Below are 27,282 nucleotides of genomic sequence, written 5' to 3' on the forward strand. Positions count from 1 at the left end.
TCCTGATCTGTAAAAAAAAAAATATGATGAATGTAAGTTTTAGCTTCATGTATCATGAGTCTTCATAGTCTACAGAGGGGGAAAAAAAAAGTCAAAGTCCTCTGCTTCTGCAGGGTAATGGAGTGAGCACAGATTGAACCGTTTGGTGAGGAGGCACATATTTATAGAAGTAGCTGCTTGTGCACAAATCCAGCTTTAAACAAGACAGAGGAATATGCTTTACAAAACAGGCTTCATCCCTGCATTGTAGTCAATTTATAGGAGCCAACAGTTTGCTAGTCAAGAGTTTAGAGTGGAAGAACTACCAGAGGTCTGAAAGACAGAACTACTGCCTCACTGCCTGGCTCTAGACTCTGGGCTGGATTTTATGCCCCTCAGCATTTCAGAGGGCAGCAGCATCAGGCAGGCGGTGTGACGGGGTTTGGGGATGTGGGAATTCTATACCTCTGAAGATCTGAGCTTCGCTGATAATGCTCCAGGGAAAAATACCCTTTGAAGACTATTTCTGGTTATGGCAGCTTGGCTGTCTCACTTGTGCAAAGATCAGAACACCGCTTGTTGGACAGAATGCTTTCTCTTTGTTAATGGTATGGCCTTTTATAAGTTTTTGATATCACTGTTGCATTTGAAGGGCTTTCCCTAAAGGAATGTCTCATACGAGGTGTGCAGGAATTTTCCCCTTGAAGTAATTGGAGATATCTTAATTTTTCTTTTGACATGGCTCTTGATACTCATGAGCTATCACCAATTTGAACTCACTGCGACAACAATGAAGAAACGATCACTCTGGTAAGTGAAGATAGTGTAGGAAAAGACAGTGAGGTTTCTGATATTTGCTGAGCTATTGTGGAAAGCAGCTGTTCACTTGTCCATGTGCAAACCTCTCCCTGTTTGACACAGCGTGCTCCATGCTACTTGGTGAGACTGACTGTACTCTGCCATAACGCACAGTCCAGTCCAGTAACCACCTGCGTAACTAGACAAATTAGGCTGAAATCTTTTGGCACATCAATTGCAGTGTAGTATTATAAGTGTAAACCCCACTCTATGTATGAGGCCGAGATTGCTGAACACAGTCAATTCATTCACAAAATACTTCTTACAGTTGCTGTATGGCTGCCAGGGAAAGGCTGCAGGAATCCCAAGGACAGTCACTATTCACCCCCCTTGGGGATGATCAGGGTTTTATTTTGGCTCAGTTACCCCATAACTAAGAGGATCTGAAGCGCCAAGGGAAGCATTCTTTGTGGAGGAGAGGCTGGTGTGAACCAAGTGGAACCAGCTTAATTCCCAGGACAGCTCATCTGTCCCTGAACAGCTTAGCACAAAACATTGTCCTGTGCTCAAGAATTAATGCACAGTCACATCTCAGTTCAGCATTTGGGGAGTGATATAGCCATTTGAAGTCCTACCGCAGTGCCTCACCTATAAAAACAGGGTAATGCTTGACTAATCTGTATCTCTTCTGCAAATACTGTGGAGAGATGTTAGGTCTAACTACAAATGGGGAGGCATAATGCTTCCACTCTTGTGTGAAAAAAAAGAGAGCTATTTTATTACTGTTTTCTTATATCAGGAAGGGCCAGGCTGCAAGCCTGCTTTTCTTGTCAATCCAAATTGCAATTTAAAAATAGGAAAATAAATGAGTGTAACAAGCCAAGAGCTACCTGTTTCTCCCAGAACTCTTCTCAAATTTGGCAAGATGTTTTCCTTTTTCCACCTGGTGTCAGACTCTAAAACTGCCTTGGACCTTCTACCAAGTCAACCAGTTACCGCCTTCCTTACTGGAGTAATCGATAATACAAGGCAGATGACTTTCTCTAAAAGAAGCAAAAGAAAGCTATTGCAGGCATAAATGCAAGAATGGAGAAGAGACAGGACAATCCTTTCTCCATTTATATCACATTCAGTCATGCAATAGATTAACAATCCTTTCTTCGATCAACAAATTGCCCTACTATAAAAGACAACCACAAAAGCATTTGTAGACCTGATTTAAAGTGGTGTTTTTCAGTTTGCAGATAACTGTAAGACAACAAAAGGTAGTGTACAAAAAAATTGAAGTATTATTAAACTATATATTTTTCTGTGCAACCAAAGAATGAGCGGGATACTGGAAATAAGAGTAAATAATATGTATTCAAAAATTATATTAGTCTGACATGGGGAGAAGAGTACTGCAGTATGTAAGACAGGTGCATTAGATGGTTCTTAGTTTATCGGGGAGAGACTCTGTCAGGCTAGGAATTATTCTCCACTGAGTTGTATTACAGATTGTAACTCTAACAACTTTTGTTTTTTCTCATGGCATAATCTGTCAACTCAAGCTATGAAAATATGCTGTCAAAATACTTTTGGAGCTACAGTAGAATTCAATATCAAACAAAAGGAAAATACGTAGTCCTGACCCAATGGCAAACACATCAGGGCAATTCAAACACTCAAGCCTGTTATTCCACTTCTGTGCTTACACACAGTGCTTTGGATGAATATTCAGATTACTCTGGTATGCTCTCCACAGATGGGTACCTTCTGCATTAGCAAGCCTCAGTGAAACCAAAAAGCATCTAGTAATCCAGTATCATATGCTCTACTTGTATGCAAGCTAAAAAGGTTTACATCCCTAGTTGCTCTCAAATGCTGGAATTTGAGATTTATATATATATATATATATATAATAATTATATATTATTATACGTATTTAATACACCAGGTAGGCTACCACAGTCAAAGCTGCTAGATATATTTCTCACTCACACAAGAAAGCATTGTGGGACTGAGACCTAACCTTCTCTGGTATGGAAGTACTTGGTACCTAGTTAAAGCACATGGCTATCACAGATCTGTCAAAGCTCAGCTAATCCATCTGTGTAGGTGCTTCCTTACCTGCTGTGAAGGTGGAGAAGGAAACTGCCTGACAGAAAAGCCAGATTGAGAGATATTAGAGACAGGCTACTGACAGCAGACTGGGATAAAGAACCAGGTGAAAACTGGAAAAAGGGGATGTGCATGTTGGGAGGAGGAGGGTCGTGCAGTTGAGACACGTAGGGACCAGACTGTGGTGAAGAAGTTCATGGGGAGGGCAACTCTATAGTTAGGGAAGTTATTGTCCATATGTTCCGTTGCAGGCATTGGAAATTTGCAATGATGTCCCTGTCCTGGTAGCAGGGTTACAGGTTGAGCATGAGAGGTGGCAGTGTGCCATGCATGGATCAAAGAAAATAAATCAAGATATTACCAGATTTTCACACGTGCATCCCGCTGAGGGAGGAAAACCACACTGCTTCATGTGATGAGGAAGAGGACACTGGGCTCTCCAAGCCTCAGCAGAGAGGGAAGAACAGCTCCACCCTGCTCTGTGCCAAGGAAGAAGACTCTGCCTGACACAATTGCCTTTGGATAATACTCACTGCTACATGACCCAAGTTACTCTAACTGATAACTCTTGGGACAATATCCAGGAAAGAACTTTGCATCCCTGTTGTGTGCACCCTGAGGCAAAGTCATGTGAAAAAGCAGCATGCAGTCATGAAATGGAAGGATGTATCATGAGCGAGTCAAATCAAAGTTGAAAAGAGCGCATGTCACAGCTTTTGAGCACCGAACTGTGCGCTGCTTCTGCGCATATATACCCGCTCTGGTCTGATATTCACAAGATCACAAGTTCTTCAAGATCTCCCACTGTTTATTATAAAGTTATTTTGTTTAAAATTCAGATACTGAAGAAAAGCAGCAGTTTAAATATGTGAGGTATTTACCTCTGTCACTCACAGAGCAGAGTGGCCGAAACCAGGACGCTGGGACAGAGTTAATTCTCTTCATAGTAGCTAGTATGGGGCTATGTTTTGGATTTGTGCTGAAAACAGTGTTGATAACACAGGCATGTTTTAGTTACTGCTGAGAAGTGCTTACACAGAGTCAAGGCCTTTTCTGCTTCTCGCAGCACCCCACCAGCGAGTAGCACAAGAAGCTGGGAAGGGACACAGCCAGCATGAGGCCGTGGATGCTGTTTGTGCTTGTGTGAGTGCCGAGTGTGTTGACCTGTGTGGCCAGCTGTGTGTGTGTACGTATGTGGTGTACAGGAGTGTGCATGTGCTGGCTGGGAGCACAAGCCCAGCCCCGCTGCTGGTTGGACGCAGGGCACAGATCTGCATCAGCCTCACCTTTGTCAGGCTGCCAGATGTGGCAATCTCTAACTGGGATGAGTGTGTTCAGAGCAAAAACAAGAGGCATCGTCCCCACTAGACTATCGCCAAGCCTGCTGATCCTGCTACTCTTACAAGGAAGAGTCTGGGTGTTTAGAGAGGTGCATGCAACAAATGGAAAGAGCTGGAGGCTGGAAAGAAGATTCAACGGGTGATTCAGTGGGAAAGTAGTGCCTGGAGAGGAGGAGTTCTGCCCAAGGAAACCAAACTGCCAGTTTGAGTATACTTTCCATCCTGCCCTTCACCCCAACCTTTCTACCGCTCCCACTCTTTGCAACAGGACATGAGGAACCTGAGCTGAGAAGCCCCCTGAATGATGGCACTAATGAGAATTCATCATTGACTTTAAAGGGTAGAAACTGTCCTAGAGCTGAGAAAACAGCCTCATCCATTCTATATATATAGAGGAGCCTCAGGAGAAGCAGCCAAGGAGTAGGTGGGTTTATTTTTCTTAATGTCCTGTCTCGTTGTAATTACAATGAATTAGGATAACAATTGGAATATTAAAAGTATGGTGTTTGATCACCTATCCAAAAAACAAAGACACATTTTAAAGTCTGAATGGCAAGCCCTTGATCACTGCATTTACAGCACTCAGGCATCCTATGCCAACCCTAATTAATGTGTCAGATTCCTTAATACCCAAGAGGCAGGAAACAATCAGAATACTGAAAAAGAGAAGCTTGAGAATAGAGGCAATGGCTAAACTCAACAATGTCAAGACACAGGCTCAACCACTGACCTGCAATCATCCGCTGTGTTTGTTTTCTTCTCCCTGGGTGGCCATGCAATGCCCCAGGAGACAGCTCAAGCCAGTGACAGTTCCTAAAACTCAGCGAAGAGCGGGCCACCCTCAGTCACAGGAAGAGTTTAGATACGTGGATGTAAGCTATACTGCATCATTTGTCCTCAGGACTAGGGAATTAATCCATTTTATTTACGAACTAGACAAAACCACAGAAGACAGTGATGCAATAATTGTCATGGCTAATGTAAGGGAGATTTCCAACTGTACCCCATAGATCTTGTTTTCTATGCAGCACCCTACGCTGTCTTTTGCCTCTACTCACCCAGCATGCCATGGGGTAGTGAAAGTCGGTGATACAGACATCATCATGACGTGTAGAGCATCCATGGAACATAGACTCTAAAGTAGATGTTATTATTATCTCTCCAAACATTTTAAAGAAACATAGGGTCAGACTTCTCACTTTTGAAGGACAACAGACACTCCCACATTGTTAGATTTGCAAAAAATGTGTCTGTAACATCTGGGATGTAAATCAGATGTGTCATGGAGCTGGGTAGAGAAGAAAAAAACCTGCTGCTTTCTCCTACCTCACACATCATCCTGTCATAAAGAGGGCACCCTAACTAGTCTACAGTTACCTTCTGTGCTAGTACTTTCTTGAATACTTCTTTCTTTCTATTCTTAGAGCTTTCTCCAAAGGTCCTCTAACCTTTTTTCTAAAGCCATAGCACTTCATTCCAAGTGAAAATGGGATTAACATGTGCCCAAAGCCTATGTGTTTAAAGTCCTTGTCTTCAGCCTACTCTTTACAGAAAATTACCCCAATTATTTTTTGTTGAAGACTGAGTTCTAGACAGGCTCCAGTGACACTTAGCCTCACTGTGGTTGTGAAAACTGAAGTGAGGGCTTTTCTTTTTTTTGAGAGAATGGCTGAAGTCAGATGGAAAAAAAAAATTAAATGCCTAATTCCCATTCAGACAGACTAATACTTCTTGATTTGGTCCAAAATAGTTAGGCTGTGTTCTTATTTTGTTTATCAGCCTGTTTAACAAAGTACTTCAGTACGCTGATAGGTTTTCTATTTTCTTTCTTGTAAAAAAAATAAATAATGAATTGTAGCAAACAGTGGTTTTCTTCCAAAATAAAGAAAAAATGGTTTTGTCTTATTTTACCATTTTACACTAAAGGTCCTTTTTCAAAAAACTGATCAATTGACCTGTATTCTAACTGTCAGATCCAAAATAACTGTGGTTCTGCCAGATTCATCCTGCATTTACACAACGCAGAAGAAAACTCAGTACATTCTATGTACATATGCACTTTCAGTAGTTGCTATAAACTAAAAATGAAACTCCTTTTTACAGCTAAATATTTATTTTGGAAAGCATTACCACAAAGGTCAGAAACAAAGTAATTACAACAATGTGCTTGTTATAGAAACACTTTATGCCTTGAATCATTTGTTTCAAACTTTCCAAAATGCATACCACTCAGCTCTTCTGTCCTTCGCTCTATCAAAATCTGAATATATTTTACTTACGTGAGGCACCACTGAGGAAATATGTTAAGACTATATTTTTTTAATCTTGCTACCAGTTAAGGTTGCTCAAATCCTATTCCTTTGTTACTTTTTAATCCAAATCCCTTCCATATTTTGCCCTTCTGTTGTGAAAAATTGACATTGTTTTGTAAGGAAACACAATGGGTTTTTTCCTTTCAAATCAAAGAGTACATGTCACTTTTAATAATAGTTTTCTGTATGAAATATTTTTTTCAGAAATCTGAAAGCTCTTATGACCTACTTGAAACTGAAGGATAGTTTTGATTTCTAAGTACGTCAGAGAAGCTTCCTTTCTCTTCAACATCTGTGCAAGCTAGGATTACCTCCAAATGGGCAACCTCAGGGGCCAAGTTAAAGAATATTCAATATTACACTGAAAAATCAACTTGAGGGAGTATAATGAACATCAGAAGGGTAGGACAATCATTCCCCTCATGAAGGAAAGGTTCCTATTTGATGTAAAATAAGCCAGTGTAACAGCAATATGGTGCGTGAAATTTTCAGAAACATGTTCTAACCCGTGGGTGGCTACTGCACTTTTGATGTCTGGGGCATTTTTGGGATGCAGTATTCAAAAGAGCTGCCAGCTGAAAGTGGATGCAGCTGGAGAAAGTTGGAATCTGAACCTAGGAATGGAGTGGGCTGGCTGCAAATTACAATGAAAGCCTACAAAGTGTATAAGGTTTTTGCCATCTGAGCCAATAAAAGTCATAGTAGCTACAGTAAAAAAACAAACAAACAAAAAAAAGGTTTCAGTTTTCAGATATATAATGCCTCTACCTAAAATGGGAGCACAATGATGAAAGACACCACACTTCTCACAGCTGACCAGGGAGGGCTCAGAGCCAGTGAGTGCACCAAAAAGGGTGCACAGCTTCCAGCAGCCGAAACACTGTGCAACACCAAGGCAACAATCCCTTAGAGAGAGTGCTCTGGCGGGACTGCTACAGGCTTCTGGCTACACTTACTGTCATTCTCCCAGCACCTATATTAGTAGACAATCATCTGACATTTAGGAACAGACATACATATTTATAAACCAGAGTCTCTGCTTGAACCTTATCAGAGCCAGGATTCATTTCTTAAAGGGCAGCATTTTAAAAATACTTGAATAACCAATTATCTGCTGTTACCTTCTTATCCCATAGGCTACAGTTACAAAACATTGCCTCAAACTCTTTTTACAGGACTTGCATGTTACTAACATATTACAAAGCTTGTATACTTACTCCCTAATCCCTTGTATTTATTTAATTTCAGTGGACTCGCACATTGTTGCTTTCCTTTGGCCAGCGTGTGTATCTGCCTGGACACCGGTGTTTTTCAGATTCTACTAACATGACATAATTTATTCCAGCAAAGTTTTAATGTTAGCTCACTGTAATCAGTGTGTACTATTTTAATTATTGTAAGTTCTAAGCCAGCCCAATAAATACCACTTTCCACTGTACTCTATGTTCTGTTTATATGACTAAAAAGAACATTCAAATAAAGGTACGTTTGGTAACTTTAGGACGAAATACTATATTTTGGGTTTAACTTGACAAAGTTCAATGTCCTTATACTTTTGTTGTGAACAAATAAAGAATTTCCCTTTCTCACGAAAAGAGTGCATTTGAAACAGGGGTTTTAGTACAGTTCTACAGAGGGTTTATTTTAGTGATACAAAGAAATAGTTTCTGTGCTCTTCTGCTAGAAAACATTAATATGTTCTGCTAGTAATTAGGAAGGCAAATACATATTGTTCAGAAAAATATGATGCATTTAGATTTTTTACAAGAAACCACAGCATCACATTAGAGAACAGCATTTATTTGGGTTTGTCAGAAACTGATCTTTCTTGTACTGAAACCAATGAAGTCTGTGGCATGAGATCAGGCATCCACTTTCAACTAGTTGGCAAATAGCGAGGCTTAATTGCTAAAAGCAAAATTAAAAAGTGATCAAGACAGTGTATGTTTCTGGTTTACATTTTCTTCCTAAAACTATATGAACTTTCATTTTAAGGAAGCAGAACAAATTTAACAAATACCAAGTTTGCTTGTAACTCAGTATGCTCTGAGGATCACGTTTCTACCTATTTAGCTTGTTTAGGAAGCTCCTGGCTTAATAACACACAAAAAGGCAGCTTCTGAAATATATGTTTTACTTGTCAAAACTTTGCCCAGGACTCATGTGACATATATTTTGCATCAGGAAACCAACCAGTTTTGTATACTGTCAGCTATATATTTGTACCAACAGTTAACTAAAATGATTTTTTGGAAGAGAAGTTACATCTGCTAGATTTGAAGATATACATGTATTTGTATGGTAACCCACAAAATACTTCTGTGGCTAGCCTCACCACTATTATTTTGCACAATATTTTAAATGACTGACTTATGATAGAATGATCCTGTGCTTTTGCTGGCATACTAGGATCTCCAGTCCTGCTTATTTAACCTTACCCCCACAGGGTTGTTTACACTTTCAGAACCTGATTTCAATTTATTTTAATTTTCTCAGAGACTTTTGTATTTATAAAAGCTGAGCATCCAGTGACCTCTCTATTCCTGACATTTCCTTTATTCTCCACTATGAAAAAGAACAAAAACCCCAGTGTCCCATTTCTGTTCCAAAAAAACTAAACTGCTTCCTTCAGTGGGTTGGTCCTTGTAATTGAAAATGGCAACCAGATGTTTACAGAACACACCAGCAATTTTCCTTGAGGCCTTTAGTCTTTATAATTGTTTGCTAAAGTTAGTTGGATTCCATGGAAACTTGCCCAAGGCTGTAACAAACAGCAAGTAGGGTCTCCTCCTAACTGTACTCTGAACAATTAAAAATAAAAAAAAAAAGAAATAAAAGTAAAGTTAAAACTAATGCTACCTACTCCTGTTAATATATTTCAAACTCCATAGAAAACCACTCACTAAGGGAGGAGATTTTGTTCTCTTAGTACTGAGTTTTACACACTGTCCCATGAAAACCATCCCTATTTCAGAGTATGTTATTTGCTTTCTACTTTCTCAAACTTCAGCTGGTTATACTCTTAAGCACCCCTGATTTTGTGCTCTCTTCCCCTTTCCTCACTCCTGTCAGAAGTATATTCTAATAGATACGGGTTTCTTTGAGAATATTTTGCATTTTAAGAAGATGATGTAAGCTGCATATCGCTTGCTCCTCAGTTAGAGCCCTGAGTCACCACAGCTGATTCATACCTGAAATCTCTCCGTCAGCTTTAGAAATCACTGGTTTCCCTCTTCGGTTTCTTACCTGCCTCATTCTCTCAAGGCTAGTCCTAGGCTTCAAGAGGTGTGTGAGTCTGTCTTCCTACCCCATAAGGGGACACACTACACCCAGCAAAATCTCTTTACCTAATATTTCAAGACCTCTAAGATTGAATGCTGCACAGCTCCAGGGGATCCATTTGATTTCTTCACTAGCCTTACCCCCAAAACATCTTTCCTAATATCTAACATAACTTTTTGTGTCGTTGTTGTAGTCCTTCATGTCCTACTTACTATCAACATGAAGAACAGACTATTCTTTTTTCCTTGGCAGCTGACTTTTTTAATATTTTATGTTAACAAGTACCTCTGTTCCCCCAGTCGTACCAGCCTTCACGCTCATGGAAGAAAGAGCATCACTCTGTCCTCCTGTCTCTCCCACCTCCTTTCATTCTCACCACTTTTGCTGATATAGTTATGTCTTGGAAAATGAAAAGCAAATGTCAGATAGTCACCAGACATGGCCCTGGGAGCCTCCGAAACTCACGGCTGTAGTTTATTCTCTAGACTAATTAGCAGCCCTGAGGAAACTATTACTGGCTGCATTCATGAAGTAGCACTTCTGCAAGTTCCTACCTTGCTGCTGGCCAGATGTCAGCAATTAAGCTGATTCTTTTGCTGACTTAGCCTCTGGTCAAAAGTATGAATAGTGAGGAATACTAGAGGTGATACAATATGCTGAAGGAATAACATGAAGATAGACAGCAAGGAGCATGCATTTCATCCTGGTTCTGACAGTGACTCATATGTTTTTTATCCCAGTTTCTCCATCTCTAACTCTGGTGTGGCAACATTTCTCTGCCTCCTAGTCTTACTATGAACAGAAGTGAACAGACACAGACATTTTCTTCCCATGAAAAATGTAGATTTTCTTTAAAGAACAATTTTTCCAAAGGATACCCAACAAACCAAAATGAAAAATTGACAAAGACTGACTTGGAAAATTGCTTTATGGGAGAATCAAAGCAGAATTTTCTTTCATCTGTCCCCAACTAGTTTTTCAGTCATGCACCATCCAGAGACAGAAACCTGCAGCTAGCATCACTCCACGTCTGCCGAACACCTGTGCTTGCTCCTGCACGCTCATGCTTCCTGACATTCCCCATTCCCCAAACAGCAGCTTTTATAGGGAGCGACCGCTGGGTACGAGGAAGCAACAGAGTGCTCTATAGAGAGCCAATGAGGGAGGCAGCAGAGGACATATCGGCCATAACAATACAACAATTCTCAAATCAGCATTTTACAGCAAAATGAGTTATGTCTGAATATATTCAGGTTGCTTTAATGATGAGAGGCTATTCACTCCTTGCTGTAATACCTAAGTAATGCTGAGATGCCAGCTTAAATGCCAGACAGATCTCTTGACCCCAGCACATAAAGAGAAGGGCCAAGATTCACTCAGATTTGCTCCCACGGGTCTGTTGTCTCACTCATCCCTTCCTGTTCTTGGAGCAGCTCCACCCAAGCAGCACTCCCACATCTGCAGAAAGCTAGATCATCCTCATAGTTAGTTGCTGGAACCAGGGCTTAATTTACACAGCCAAGTACTTAAACACAGCATGCTCTTAAAATGGCAGAAAACAGAACAGAATTCAGTGCATATTGATAAAGTCAGTGAAGAGGAAATAACTTCAGATCCAACATTCTTTGCAATATACGTAAATTTCAGGATATATATAGTATATGATCTCCACTTAACAATCTCAGGTGAATGAACAGGACATGAAGCTGGTATTGATTTCAGCGGAAATAAATATCAAGACTTATTGACCCAAGAGGTAAATATCGACCAAAGCTAAGATGGGTCCAATACGTATTTTCTGGAACAATAAATCACAAAAAAACCCCAAATCAATATATGTACTGTAACAATCTTTCTAATGGCATAGCTAAAATTGCATCTTCAGTGGATGTCATTCAAACTGCAAACAGAAGCCATAATAAAGTTTAAATACTTAACTGTAGTATTCTAAAAATAGGAAATGATCATGTAAAATCAATACTACCAAAATGGTTTACGATTCTTTTTCTAAAGTCACTCATTGCAATTGCACAAGCTTCTACCAAATTATTAAAATTAACATTCTAAGGCAGCAGGGAGCATATAATGTTACACTGCACTCAGTTTGCCAGCAGCCTGAATAGATGTGCTTTTTTCCATGGCCAAACTGACTGGCTATCATTAAGGTTATCCAGAATCTTTTCTATTCTAAAAGCTAGTGGTAACAACAGAATTTTGCATGTTATTGCAGAATGAATTAAAACTGGCTGGTCAGATTTGTAGCATACAACTGCACAAATTTTTTGGAGCCTGCAGTTTCCTGAGATTTGCGTAAATATTAGTAAAGGTGAAGAATTGAGAAATGAAGGAAATGCCTATTAAGGGAGGGTCAGCATTGACTAATGAGGCAGGCACATTGAGCAAAGGACAGAAAAACTGATGGCTCCAGAAAGAAAGATATAAGTAGTTTATTTATCTTAGAAGATATCATTTGGGGAAAGTACGGAGTTCAGGAAAGGTTCAGGCAGCAGACAGTAACTAGGGAACATTATTTTTGGAGGGCAGAAATGCATTTTAATGCAACAAATTTCTGAGAGAAAACTTTCCTGGTTTAGGTTGTGAAAATGTTGGCAGGGCATCACAGAACCATAGGGATCCACAGATCCTGTTAAACTTTGCTGTGGCCACAGAGATGAGAGCTTCTTGGACTGGAAGGACAGGGAGGAAGGCAGAAGACTCTGGAAAATATTTGGCAAGTTCTTCTCCAGCATTGGCCACTCTGGGAGAACCAAAGGGTGCTCTGAATCCACGCAGCTCATCCCACTCACCTCCGATAGAGCAGCAGAGCTCTGTGCCGGGCTGAGGGAAGGAAGGACTGCGGCTTGTGTGGCTCAGCACAGAAAACCTTCCAGGAGAAAGCCCAGATGTGTGGGGCTTTCTCACTCCTCCTGATCCTTTTATTGTTCTCCATGAAGCTGTGTGACACTGCTTTCAAACCTGCTCCCAGGCTGCAGCAAAGGCAGAACATGTCCCAGAGGCTATGTCTCTATGAACAGATTCTCACATTTTAAAAAAAGGAGGAAGAAGGAAGGAACAACACACCAAGCACACCTTCTTCTGCCTAGCAGGGAAACAAAACAAGTGTACTATTTATAGATGTGCTGGCCAATACAACCTGGTACCTTTCTCATCAACTGTTATCCAACTTCATTTGAACTGCTTGCTTCACAATGGACTTAACAGACATACTGGAGATACTGACCATGCTTAAACAGATCTACCCCAGCAGCAGCTGCATCCCCACAGTGGCAATCCCAGCTCTCCACAAAACTTGACTATCCCATCATCTGCCACTAACACAGAACCGCCTCCCTCTCTCCATCCTAACAGCAGACTAAGAGATGTGTTAAACCTTACAGAAAACCTGGCTCACTTAGGGCTGCCGCAAAAGGAAGACTCAAAGAGCTCAGAGCAGGCATGGATATCATCAGTCCATGGGCTTTTCCCTCCATGTGGGTTTAATTGCTAAGGAATGGTGAAAGTACAGCTACTTTTTGTTCAACCAAAGCTGCTTGAGAATTTACTGACAGAGCTATTTTTCAGTGAAAAATTAGGGGTTTGAATAATTTATATTTTACTGCAGAAAGCATCTGTACAGATTTTTCATAGGAAACCCATAAACCACAGTCTCTTTGCCTGAAAAAAAGGTATCCTTTTCCTTTTTAGCCAACTATTTTCCAGTTACGAAACTCCAAATGTTTTGGTTAGTCTGTAAGAAGTGAAAAATTTCCACTGAAGAAAACTATTCTCCTGATGTTTCTCTCTGACAGCAATGAACTCAACACAGTGCTGCAGCCCAGGTGCGGAGGATCCCTCTGGAAGATCAGTGTGCAGAGATGTCACATTTGGGTTTCAAATGGGAGCAGAACTGGTCCCAAAATTAATAGTGGGCCAGCGCAAAAAAGCTAGGAATGTTTTGTGGTGAATTTTTTTCCATATATGACTTCAGCTAGACTCCTGGCTCTCAGCCATTCTAAACAAAAAATCCTTTCAAAATTAGAGTGAACTTTGAAAGATACACGAGTAAGATGGACTGCACAAAAATAAAAGCAATGGATAGAGCTGCTAAATAATACCAAGTAAGAGGGAATGACTCTTTTTATAGATTTTTCACAACATTCATGAGCTATGTTTCTCAGTCCATTATCTATATCTTTTTAATAGAGGCTTTAAGGAACATATTTTTTAGTAATTTATAACACGCCTATCAGGAAAATATTATGATGAAGCATAGTTCAAAATACCCTTCTGCAAAATAAGGAGCACTATCCCATCCAGAACAGTAAGCCCCATCATCTACTGGCAAAGAAAAACAACTTTGAGCGTAACTTGTTTAGTTCTAAGAAAAGATCATTGGTTTGGTATGCAGACATGCTCTTTTACTTCTTGTTTGTAAAACATAACTTTAAAGCCTTACATAACACAGGGAATAGTTAAAGGCAGACTTAGGTTGCCATGAAATGGAATTAGTAGAGTCTTACTCTTTACCTTAAATTGGCAAACATTAGACTTTTTTACATACTCCAACATCTGCTGGAAGCTGTAGGATGTTCCTGGAAAATACCTAAAACCTTTTTATTATTTTTTTTTCCTTACTGGAAAAATACTACAGGAAGTACTGGTGCTAGCCTGTAAAATATAAATACCCACAGTTAAGCTGATTTCTGCAGAGGCAGTGTTTGGAGGGTAAAAACCTGTACTAGAGAACCTGAACCTGAGCTGATCACTGTAGCAAAATCTAGTGCAATGATTTTTTCTAAGTCATAACTGAATTTCACATACCCAATTGCTTGGCCATTTGAAACAACAGTATATCACAGAGATGGTGCACATGATCCCCAGAGATGCTGTCTTTTCTTTGCAGCCCCTCTGACATTAGCAAAACCTGTGGACACGCTGTGTCTTGTCACTCTGGGATGGAAAGTACTCAAGACAAGGAGTGGCTGAAAGGTGCATATGAAACCACATTAAAATAAAAGAGCAAGGTGAAGACAATTTACTATTTCTCAGTAGAGCCTTCCAAGAAAACTGCATGTGCCTTATTTTCAAGAAGGTTTCTTAAAGAAACCCCAGGAATGTATTGCAAGCCTGAATGATGCAAGCGGCACTCCCCTTAGCAGGAGAAATAACAAACCACACCATTTCTCTACTGACAGAATGGCAGCCTGTGTATTTTTTTCAAAGCCTTCCAGTTCCAAAATTGACTTCCAACAGAAGACCAAATTGAGATCACACTTTCAGTTCACATCTCTAAGGTGTCCAAGAGCATTGAAACATGGCCAGCATATACATAACTGGTGCCCAGAGCTCCTCTACCAGGCACAGTATAACTCCACACCACAAAGCTACAGTCCCTTGTGCGGGAGATCAAGCTTCTTCAGTAGCCTGCTTTGAATGTGGATCAAATTTCAACAGGAACTAAGAACCAGCAGTAATTTACCCCAGCATCTGCAGCAAGTGCAAAATGTACTTTTTCTGCATCATGTCCTTCAACAAGCTTAGTATGTACATTACAGAAGAATCAAAACATTACCAGTGGAAAAAGCATACCTTCATGCATACAGCTTTTCCTTAAGAGAGAAAATGAGAAAGAACCAAATGTAGCAGGTATTTGTTTTGTTATGAAATGCTCTACTGATAATCACTCCATTATTATATTAATGAAGTTGGTAAGAGAAGTCATCAGGTACCAAACTGATTTGATTTGTTTGTTGTGCTGTTTTTGGCTGGGATGGAGTTAATTTTCTTTCTAGTAGTTAGCATGGGGTTAGGTTTTGGATTTGTGCTGAAAACTGTTGATAATATAGAGATGTTTTAGTTACTGCTGAGCAGTGCTTACACAGAGTCAAGGCCTTTTCTGTTTCTCGCACCACCCCACCAGTGAATAGGCTGGGGGTGCACAAGAAGCTGGGGGGGCCACAGCTGGGACAGCTGACCCCAACTGACCAAAGGGATATGCCATACCATATGATGTCATGCTCAGCATATAGAGCTGGGGCAAGAAGAAGGAAGGAGGGGACATTTGGAGTGATGGCGTTTGTCTTCCCAAGTAACCATTACGCGTGATGGAGCCCTGCTTTCCTGGAGATGGCTGAACACCTGCCTGTCGATGGGAAGCAATGAACGAATTCCTTGTTTTGTTTTGCTTGTGTGCGTGGCTTTTGCTTTCTCTATTAAACTGTCTTTATCTCAACACACAAGTTTTCTCACTTTTACTCTTCTGATTCTCTCCCCCATCCCACCTGGGGGAGTGAGGGAGTGGCTGTGTGGTGTTTAGTTGCCAGCTAGGATTAAACCACGACAGTTGTCAAGACTATGATGAACCACTCTGCTGCATTTTTTTACAGAAGGAAGTATCTAATGAAAGAATCATCTAATTGTGGAAAATTAGCTGTCTAACTGGGAAGGGCTAGAATTTGGCTTGTGTCCTTACTTGCATCTAGAGTTTATAAACTTCACCTCTGTGGAAGAATGCTGGAACAATAGCTAACATTTAGTAATTAACGAATTAACCAAGTCCAATTATTCTTACTGTGATAAGGGCCTTCAAGCCTGGGATCTCCCATCAGTCTCCTGCTTTCAAGGACTGTGACTGTATATCCATGTTTTGCCAGGATGCGCTGACAGAGCTGACGCTCGGTTTCACGGTGGGCAGGAGGTGCGTACAGAACTGCTCTTCTCGTACGGCTTTCAAAGTACTGGAGAATGGAGTCGTTGATCTACAGCAAACACAATGCAAAGACAATGGTTGTAAGACAGGACACTCCTCAGCAGTATCATATAAGGTTGTTATTTTTCACAAAATGAAACTAGTACCTCACTGTGACAATCCAGGAAATATTTCTGGTATAGTTAAGAATTCTCTTTATATAGGGACTTCTGACCACAAATTCCATCTTGTCTCCCTCTCTGTTTTTTCTACCTTCATTTGGACTGATATTGCAAGAGTCTGAAAGCTCAGGGTAGCAATGGACGATCTTTAAAACATGGTCTTCCCTTCATGGAAACACCTTTGGCTGAAATCTGGCCTGCTCTGGTGAACTGGTAACAGTACTTGCCAGGTGACTTTGACTGTGGCCTCATGCTGACCTGTGGGTCGCCAAGCAGAGCGTACTTGGCGGGTCCCATGTTAACTGTCCTAAGGAACATGGGTCCTACGCAGATGGTAAGTGCAGGGGTCTGAGTTCTGCTGTGCAGCTTGATTAAGAAACATAAGAAGAGTACTGAGGTAAAAGCATGCAGAGGAATCCTAAACAGTACTGTAGATTGCTATGCCTCTAGAAAACTGTACTGGGTTTGCGTGGCAAGGTTTTGGTAGCAGGGGGTGCTACAGGGGTAGCTTCTGCGAGAAGCTGCTAGAAACTTCCCCTATGTCCAATGGAGCCAATGTCAGCTGGCTCCAAGATGGATCTGCTGCTGGCCAAGGCCAAGCCAATTAGTGGTACCGCCTCTGGGATAAAGTATTTAAGAAAGGGAAAAAACAGCTGGGCAACAGCAGCTGGAGTGAGGAGTGAGAATATGTGAGAGGAAGGACTCTGCAGACACCAAGGTCAGTGAAAAAGGAGGGGCAGGAGGTGCTCCAGGCACCGCAGCAGAGATTCCCCTGCAGCCCGTGGTGAGGACCATGGTGAGGCAGCTGTGCCCCTGCAGCCCATGGAGGTCCACGGTGGAGCAGATATCCACCTGCAGCCCAGGGAGGACCCCACGCCGGAGCAGGTGGATGTGCCCAAAGGAGGCTGTGACCCCGTGGGAAGACCATGCTGGAGCAGGCTCCTGGCAGGACCTGTGGACCCATGGAGAGAGGAGCCCACGCTGGAGCAGGTTTGCTGGCAGGACTTGTGACCCCATGGGGGACCCACGCTGGAGCAGTCTGCTCCTGAAGGACTGCACCCTGTGGACGGGACCCACGCTGGAGCAGTTCATGAAGAACTGCAGCCTGTGGGAAGGACCCACGTTGGAGAACTTCATGGAGGACTGTCTCCCATGGGAGGGACCCCACACCGGAGCAGGGGAAGAGTGTGAGGAGTCCTCCCCTGAAGAGGAATGAGCAGCAGAAAAAACATGTGATGAACTGACCACAACCCCCACTCCCCGTCCCCCTGCACTGCCCAGGGGGAGGAGGTAGAGAAATTGGGAGTAAAGTTAAGCCCAGGAAGAAGGCAGGGGTGGGGGGAAGGTGTTTTAAGATTTAGTTTTTATTTCTCAAGACCCTACTCAGTTTTGATTGGTAATAACTTAAACTAATTTCCCCAAGTTGAGTCTGTTTCGCCCAGGAGGGTAATTGGTGAATGATCTTTCCCTGTGCTTATCTCAACACACAAGCTTTTGATTGTATTTTCTCTCCCCTGTCCAGCTGAGGAGGGGAGTGACAGAGCAGCTTTGGTGGGCACCTGGCATCCAGCCAGGGTCAACCCACCACAAGAATTAAATATAACCCTTTCAGTACCTTATTGCCTTATTAGTCCATCACGATCCAGCCAGGACTGGCAGAGAGACTTGTATATAGGAGCAAGTGGAAAGGTGTATGATGTCTCCAGTGACTCCCAAGGAACTCTTGGGTTGTGTACCATTCACTGTCTTCCCACATAGTGCCTAAGGTCAAAGGAATCTAGAGGCAACCCTTCCTCTGTATAATAGCCTGGGATATGAGCTTCTTGCAAGGAAAAATGGAAGAGAGCCACCCCAAACAAATGGAGATAGCATGAGCTGGACATTAAGATCTGAAAAGAGTAAATTACAGGGCCACTACACTATTTTTACAATAAAAACACCATTAACAGACAAGATTTTCTTTTGGAGAAAAGTATTTGTCTTTAGGACTGAAACATACCAGCATTTAAGGGATGCAATTAAGGACATGAAATTAGTTCTTGTCAAGTTCATGAATTTCAACCTAGCAGTAGTCAGCAGTATGTCCTTTAAAAACTAGGTTATTCCATAACTTCTAATTTTAGTAAGCTTATCACTGGACATAGGAAGTGCTACACAAACAAGGCACCACCATTTTTTGCACAGTAGACCACAAAGAAACAGAGACAGATGCTTTGATATAAACAAATGTCATTCAAGATGTGTCCAGTTGTTCACAGGCCTGGGATCTAGCGATAAAGTTACTCTTCTCAGCAGTCTGTTCCCCGATTAAAGGATGCAGTTCTACAGTACGCTTGGCTGAAGCATAAGCTTCTCTGCGGCAGTGAGGATCATGAACGATTTCTGAGCCCTGAGCCTCTAATACCACATCTGCTTTTGCTCCACAGCAGTCATCCCCCGTGGAAAGGGTTAGCATCATCGATGAGGGGACCCTGAAAAATATCTTGATACAACACTGTCAGTCTTCCATGTATATTTGCTAAATGTTTAAGCCAAAACTAGTTTAGGCACTGGGATATTCAAATAAAGGTTGATCACATGCTGGCCAGAAGATGCACAAGGAGCACAGGGTGAAATCACAGGAACTACACTTGTCAGGTGTACCCCCGGGCATCCCAGCGTTTTCAAAACACATTGATCAGGCAGCAAGCACAGTATTAAAGCATCTCAGATCACCCCTCCCCACCACAGCACCCGCCATTCTTTCCCCTTCTGCCTTCGCCCCTCCCTCCTCTCCTCTTATCTTCTCTCTTTCCTGCTCTCCAGCAGCGCCAGCAGCCGCTGGCAGCCCTTCCTCTCCATTTCCCTCCCTCCCCTCCCTCCCTGTTTCTAAATCCAGCCTTTGCGCTGGCCCCCCTCCTGTGCTCCCTCTCCCTCCTCCTCTGGGCAGTCCAGCCAGACACTTCCCACTTTCCATTTCACTTGCACTGCAGAAGAAAAATCAGGAGAGAGGGACCTCTCACTTTATTGTGCGAGCAAATCCAGTTTTCCATCCCATGTGTGCTGCAGTGGCCAGTGTTGCAGGGTGATCTAAGGACACGTGAGGAGCGCAGAGGGGCTGCAGCCCAGGACACATCCCTGTCCACTTTTAGCTGGCGATTACGGCGTGTCCCGCTCCTGGCCCTCCCGGTGCGGCCGAGGGTGCTCGCTGCCTGCTGCGAGGCTCCCGCCTCGGACTTGGCAGCACTTTGTGTGCACCCCTCCTCACTAATGCTTATGGGACCTTTTTCATGCTAAAAAAATCCACCTTTCTTTGCAAAAGCACAGCCTCCTGCAGCGTCCCTCCTGAAGCATTTTGCTTCAAACAAACTTTAAGAGCTTGCACCTCAAGCACCCAGCAACGGCTTTATTTTCCCCTGCGGGCAACACTCCAAGGGCAGCTCTCCGCAGCCCGGCCGCCTGGCAGCCCACGCCTGGTGCAGCAGGCCTTGGCGGCCTTGGTGCCGTTCGGGCCTGGGGGCCGAGCTGTGCCCCCCACTGCTCCCTCTGCCCGGCCGGCGAGGCACGGGGGGCAGCAACCAAGGGGCCTTGAGGGGTCCCATGGGCCCTGGGGACCCCACAGTCCCTGGGGCCAGAGGCCTGTGTCCGTGCCCGCCTGCCTGCAGCAGGATCTTCCAGGGGAAGAGAGTTCTCCCTCCCGCCACCACGTCAGCGCTGATGCAGACGGCATCAGTTCCCTGGGGATTAGCAGAAATGTTTACAAAGCTCCAGTTTGGCAGTGGCAAATATTCAAGAGAACATTGATAGTAGCACCAAAACCAAATGAAGTTCAAGCAATGGTGGTAACTTAGGTCAGTTCCACAAAACACAAACGGCCCCGAGCAGCCGGCTCCCCCCGGGCGGTCAGAGGGCTTGCGGCGGCCCTCGCACACAGAGCGCACCACGAGCGGCTCCAAAGGGCTTTCCTTGGGACACGCAGTCCAGAGACACGTCAAAATCCCAAAGGATCCTGATGCAGGGCCACGAAGGACCGAGCAGGCCTGCCTGGGGACACGTTCGCCTGCGCCCCCAGCCTCCCCTCCCACCGCTAGACACGAGGCGCTTTTATCCGCTAGCTTCCCAAAAAGCCATGACGGGATCTTTGGGGCACTGAGACAATTCAGGGTCCTAAATTTAACAGCTTGACCTGGTGTCTAATCTGGTACTATTAAATAATATGAAGTAGCTCCACACCTTTTACGGTGCTTGCTTGAGATCCACGTGTAGTGTTGCCAAATTTATTTCCCCTGCCCTTTCCTTTCAGAGCTATTTGTAGGCCAGGTTACAAGACGCAACGTGTCTTCTCTGCTTTCTTGCCAAGCCAGTGCAATGTAGGGTGGTTTTTTTGTTTTGTTTTAAACTACCCATTGGCTACATAGAATTAAAAGAAAATCTGGCCAACGGCACACTTATAGCAAGTGATTCTATAATTTTTTCCAAAGCTCTATATAAAATGCCTTACATCACTGGCCATGCTGATCTAGTTACTACTGGATGTATTTCAGAATTTCCAATATTATAGCAATAGCAGTCATGTTTATACACTTAAAGAGTCTGCTGGTTTTTATAAAATGTTTCTCAAACATAAAAATGCAGTCTGGGCAGAGACCTGGTATAAAAGAAGCAGAGTGCAATAGATGAAAATAAGCTGTTCACGTATTTTGATGTTTTATGGTTCTGATTTTTTTGGCATTCCTATAACTTTAATGTGCAGCAGGCTGAGACAAAAAAAATGGATCCATAACGTTTTGAATATTTGATAATAATTGTTAAATGGTCAAATGTTTTCATGTCCCAACCATTTTTTAGCTCTTCCTCAGTTTGAAGTCTCAGGCTATTTGTTAGCAGGTCAGTTTATTACAGATTGAATACACCTCATGTGAAAGGGATTGGTAAAGAACATCTGTGGCCCATGTCTTACCTAGAGAATAGTGTGGCTGTCTCCACAGAAATTAATGAGGCTTTACAGCAAAGCTGAGATTTCCCATATGATTTAGGATGAGGCCTATGTCAGCTTTGACATGATATACCTGCTCTTACAGCTTGCAAACCATTGCACTTAGCTGAGTCACTGACCTCATTTTAGTGCAATAGGCTGTTACACAGATGATCCACAGCCTTAACAACTGGTCTAAACAAACCACAATGGGCTGTAAAGGGAAAAAAAAAGCATAAAACTGAATTTTGTAATTTTGTTTTCAGTTTATAGAATAACATGAAAAACACAAAAGAAAACAAATTCAGCTCCATGAAATTTATTGTGGATATTTTAAAAATTACCGGTTCAAATGTATATTCCTCTGAGGTCTTAACAAACGAGATCAACAGCCCAGTTTATATCATATGAAAGCTCAAGAATTACGTAACCATCCTTGTCCGACTGAAAATAGACTTCTATTATCTGAGTTGCAATTCTTAGTTCTGTCTGTCTGCAAGTTCCACATAGCTGTGAAGTTCTCTGTTAAAGAGAAAATGTTTTGACATTTTCCTTGAAACCAGTTTATCCAATCCTAGGTCATGAATGTATAAAGATCTAATTGATTGTATTAGTCTCTGAAGCTTTCCTCATTGTACAGAATTTGTGAGTTGTTCCAAAAATCCAAAATTTGGTCAGTAACTGAATCTTATAATATATAATTACTGTCTTTGTTTTGGCCAAGAAGAAAATAGCAAAGATATTTCAAATTGAGGAGAGAAAAGAAGTTCCTTGGCATTTTTTCAGATTCCAAGAAGACTACATAATTCCATAAATATTGGTGCATTGTCTCTGCCTGGCAAGGAAGCAGATACACAGTTTGAAGTGTTGCCATAGAATTTCATTGACCATCACTTCAACTGCAGAAACAAAATTCTTCTTCCTAACATAATGGCCCAACTCATGTCTGCCTAAGCTTCTCTCAGGAAAGAGCTCAAAAACCATGAATCATCTTTTCAGCTACCCAGTTCTGGTGGCGTTAGTCCCTGTGTGGATTACAGACAGCCGCTCTTTTACACCAAGCTAGCCAAGACTGTCAGAGTCTTGTCCAATAGCTTCAAATAACTTGACCGCAGCTTATTTTAACCCCACTGCTTTCTGCAGGTATTGGGCTGCTGCAGAAGAGGTATATGAGCCATTATGCAAACCAAAAGGCCTTTGCATGAAAGGGGAGTGCAACAGCAACACCACAGAAGAGAAACAGCCTTATATAAACAACACTGGCACTACTAGTGATCGTCAGGGGCAGAGACCTGCCTAAATTCCCATTTAGCCAGCAAAGGAAGTGTGGATCTACCTTTGCTGCTAAATACCACCTAGCACAACAACATTACAAAAAAAAAATCCATGAGTGGGACTCCCAGAAACTACCGCACTAATATTAAACAGCATTAATAAGAAGAGCGATAATAAAATCTTAGCATGTGGTTCTAATGCCCTAAGTTGTTCATTTACAGGACTGTGCAGACCTTTATTAATTCCAAATGTGACTTTTAAATTCTTTTTCATGTTTGCATAAAAGTTCATAGAAATAGTAAGTTGTTCATACTACCATTATATTTGAAGTACACATAGCTCCTGTATCAAGAAGTAACAGAGAAGTTAATTTCCTGTTTCACTTTCTGGAGGATATTTAAATGTGTTGTCTTTATGTTCTGTTAGATTTCCTAATCAGAAAGGACTGGGTTGTAGAATGAAATGGTTGGAATGTAATTCTGCTTCCAATTGTTTGCTGAATAAATACAGACCAAGCAACGAGATTACTGGCATTACTTTGATGGCTAGTTTCTGATGACTTCATAAATCCAAGAGCAAAACTGGAGTTATTTGCATAGTCATCACCAGCACTCTGAGCTGGAAGTACAGAACTATTTTATCAAAATGCTTTTGCTTTATGATTGCCTGTAGTTCATGGTACCGACTGCCTTGTCTTGAGAACAGACAATGAGCCAATCCTACCATCTTATCAAAACACTTGTGAGGAGGAAAGGGCTCCAATAAAGTGCATGAGTGAGATTCTGCCTCCATTTCCCATTTGCTGCCGATGCATCCTTCTCAAAGTTCCCTTCCTGCAAAGAGTCTCCACCCTGCCTCTCTTTCCTGAATGCTACCACAATAGTCTTGCCCTTTATCACCAAAATATCTCTAGCTATCTGTGCAGTAAAAATAGCCATTTCCTCAGTGCCTTTTGCATTTTACATTGAAAAGGGAGGAAAAAAAAAAGTCCTGCTTTTGTAGGGTGCAGTGTGAATGTGGTATCATTCCAAGGAAACCAGTTGCTGATACCATACCATACCATACCATACCATACCATACCATACCATACCATACCATACCATACCATACCATACCATCTGTCAATTGATTTCTATTAACAGAAGGTTCATACTAGCAAGGTTCTTTGTTCTTTTGTGAGGAGAAAAGAGTTCTCATCCCCCTACTGTATTCTATAAAATAAATATCCTTTTTAAGATTAAATTTACTTTAAAAATGTATCAAACCTTATTATGCATAAAGTAATCTTTTCTATCCAGAGCTCTTACTACACTCCATTTCAGCATAATAGCAAAAATCACCCCTTCTCATTCTGTTATCCAGCTTCATTTCTCCTTCTTCACATATTTACATTTCAAAAGTTCCCACTAGCTTTGTCTTCTTTTCTTTCCATCTCCCTTTCTCCTCCACAGCACAAATCCAGCCCCCTTCTATGCTTTCTGAGGACAGTATTACATTGTAGCCACAGTTCCCTACTCTGCCTCCCACATCTGCCCCAGCCTTCTTCCATGACGCTCCTCTCCTGGCCCCTTCCTTCCCTGCTTATTCATAGAATCATGGAATCATTTAGGTTGGAAAAGACCTTTAAGATCATCCAGTGCAACCATTAACCTAACACTACCAAGTCCACCAATAAAACAATTAAGGGTAGGGTAGCAATTCCATGTTTCCTGGCTTGGTGGCTGGATTATTTATAATGAAAGTAAAAACCTAGGAATCATTAAGATTTGAAAGGATCTCTAAGATCATCAGTCTAATCATCAACCCAACAACACTTTGTCCACTAAACTATGTCCCAAAGTGCCACATCTACCCGTTTTTTGAACACTTCCAGGGATGGGGACTCCACCACCTCTCTGGGCAGCCTGTTCCAATGCTTGACTACCCTTTCCGTGAAGAAATTTCTCCTAACATCCAATCTAAACCTCCCCTGATGCAGCTTGAGGCTATTTCCTCTCATCCTATTGCTAACGACTTGGGAGAAGAGACCAACCCCCACCTCACTACAACCTCCTTTCAGGGAGTTGTAGAGAGCGATAAGGTCTCCCCTCAGCCTCCTCTGCTCAAGGCTAAACAACCCCAGTTCCCTCAGCCGCTCCTCATAAGGCCTGTGCTCCAGACCCTTCACCAGCTTCGTTGCCCTTCTCTGGACATGCTCCAGCACCTCAATGTCTTTCTTGTAGTGAGGGGCCCAAAACTGGACACAGTATTCCAGGTGCGGCCCCATCAGCACCGAGTACAGGGGAACAATCACCTCCCTACTCCTGCTGGCCACACTATTCCTGATACAAGCCAGGATGCTGTTGGCCTTCTTGGCCACCTGGGCACACTGCTGGCTCATGTTCAGCTGGCTGTCGACCAACACCCCCAGGTCCTTTTCGGCCAGGCAGCTTTCCAGCCACTCTTCCCCAAGCCTGTAGCGCTGCATGGGGTTGTTGTGACCCAAGTGCAGGACCCGACACTTGGCCTTCATAAACCTCATACAGTGGGCCTCGGCCCATTGGTCCAGCCTGTCCAGGTCCCTCTGCAGGGCCATCCTACCCTTGAGCAGATCGACACTCCCGCCCCACTTGGTGTCATCTGCAAACTTACTGAGGGCGCACTCGATCCCCTCATCCAGATCATTGATAAAGATATTAAACAAGACTCACCCCAGAACAGAGCCCTGGGGAACACTGCTCATGACCGGCCGCCAACTGGACTTAACTCCATTCACCACAACTCTCTGGGCTCGGCCACCCAACCAGTTTTTTACCCAGCGAAGACTACGCCCATCCAAGCCATGAGCTGCCAGCTTCCCAAGGAGAATGCTATGGGAAATGGTGTCAAGGGCTTTGCTGAAGTCCAGGTAGATGATGTCCACAGCCTTTCCTTATTCTGACTGAACCAAGTATATTCCACCCAAAAAATCAATAGAAAAAAACCCAGACATGTGCCTTTAGAGGGTAAAGTTCATCAGATTTGTTTTAAATATCTGCATTAAGTCATGATGAATTTTGCATTAGAGGCACTTATTTCCATTGACTATGAAGTCCAGCTTTCCTGCTCTGACAAGATACAGGGTAGCACTCAAGAGAGGATGATTACACTCTGGATGTCTGCAGTTCTAAAGTTCTAGTAACAATTTCTCAACTTCTCAGTAATTTCACTCCCAATTTTCAAATACAGGTACCTGAGCCTTTAACCTGTGCAAGATGTTCAACTGGATCTTCCTGTAGATCTTGGTTAGGACTAAAACGTAATGTTTCCCTCTTTTTTTTCCCCTCCCCCCTCCCCTTCTTTTTTTTTTTTTTCTTTTTCTACAGAGTATCTGAGATATGGCCACACCAAGCTGCCATTATCTTGCATCTTTCATACTGTGCACTCCCAGTAAATGATATCCTACCCTATTTGTTCAGAATAAAGCCATAAAAAAGATTTTCTCATTCTTCCTGTTTGCTCACCTCATTATAGCTCCTCTTGGAGATATATCTTTTACACCAAACATAAGTGGCAGGTTGAGGACCTTGAAAGTGAAAACAGCTTTTTTCACCATGCCTGTTATATTTCATTTATTAAGATGCCAGCCTCACCCACTCATTAAATTCTCATATAACCAGCTGCATGTCTTGTTTGCTTTTCTCAGCTGGCCTTAAATGGCCAGGGGATGTGAAGCAATGGCTCTTGAGAGTATCCATGAAATAATCTCTTTCAAGACCCATCTCAAAATTTAAAAACCTAAATTTTTTAAACATTGGCCATGGTTAGAGAGCTAGTATGCTGAAACAGTGCCTACCACATAAGCAATACTGTCTCACTGCTTCCTCCCAACAGCAGAGGTACTACATCTACCTGGGCAAAACGCACTGCTGTGCAGAGACACCTAAGTTGGCTCTGGCTGAATTAATTCAGAGAGTGGAAACACAGCATAACCAGCCAATTAGCTCTTCTCAGAACTGGCTGAGAAGCAGAGCTAAATTACTTAAGATGAGTGTAACAGTTTTACATCTGGCCAGTACCAAATGTCTTTCTGGCACAATACCATGCCAGGCAAACCTACACATAGGGCTTTTATGGGCTTTTTTTGTTGATACCTATTTCAGTTTTGATGCTACAGCACCAACTCTTCTCCTTACTATATATATTCACAAATATTTTGTCATGCAGGAGGTAAGCATGCCTGGCTGAACCTGAAGACAACCTGATGCTGGATGTAATATCTCCCTCTAATGCCTTTAATGTTGGAGATTCAGAAATAAGCCTTCTATTTTTCATGCTACAGATATTAACATTTAATTTTTTATACTAGAAAATGTTGACCTCTGTTCATGTGAAAATAAGGCTACGGGACCAG

The 27,282-nt window shown here is 42.4% G+C and overlaps 1 protein-coding gene across 1 annotated transcript in view; it reads right to left on the reverse strand.

The window, feature by feature from the left end:
• The window catches only part of CPED1 (cadherin like and PC-esterase domain containing 1), a 158,975-nt gene that overhangs the window by 128,542 nt on the left and 3,151 nt on the right, over positions 1-27,282 (reverse strand). Inside the window, exon 2 of the mRNA XM_075724014.1 lies at positions 16,383-16,569. Within this exon, the coding sequence (XP_075580129.1) occupies positions 16,383-16,569 (187 nt within the window). The remainder of the gene's footprint in view (positions 1-16,382; positions 16,570-27,282) is intronic.

The sequence above is a fragment of the Pelecanus crispus genome, chromosome 1, assembly GCF_030463565.1.
Source record: "Pelecanus crispus isolate bPelCri1 chromosome 1, bPelCri1.pri, whole genome shotgun sequence".
In the NCBI taxonomy this organism is placed as follows: domain Eukaryota; kingdom Metazoa; phylum Chordata; class Aves; order Pelecaniformes; family Pelecanidae; genus Pelecanus; species Pelecanus crispus.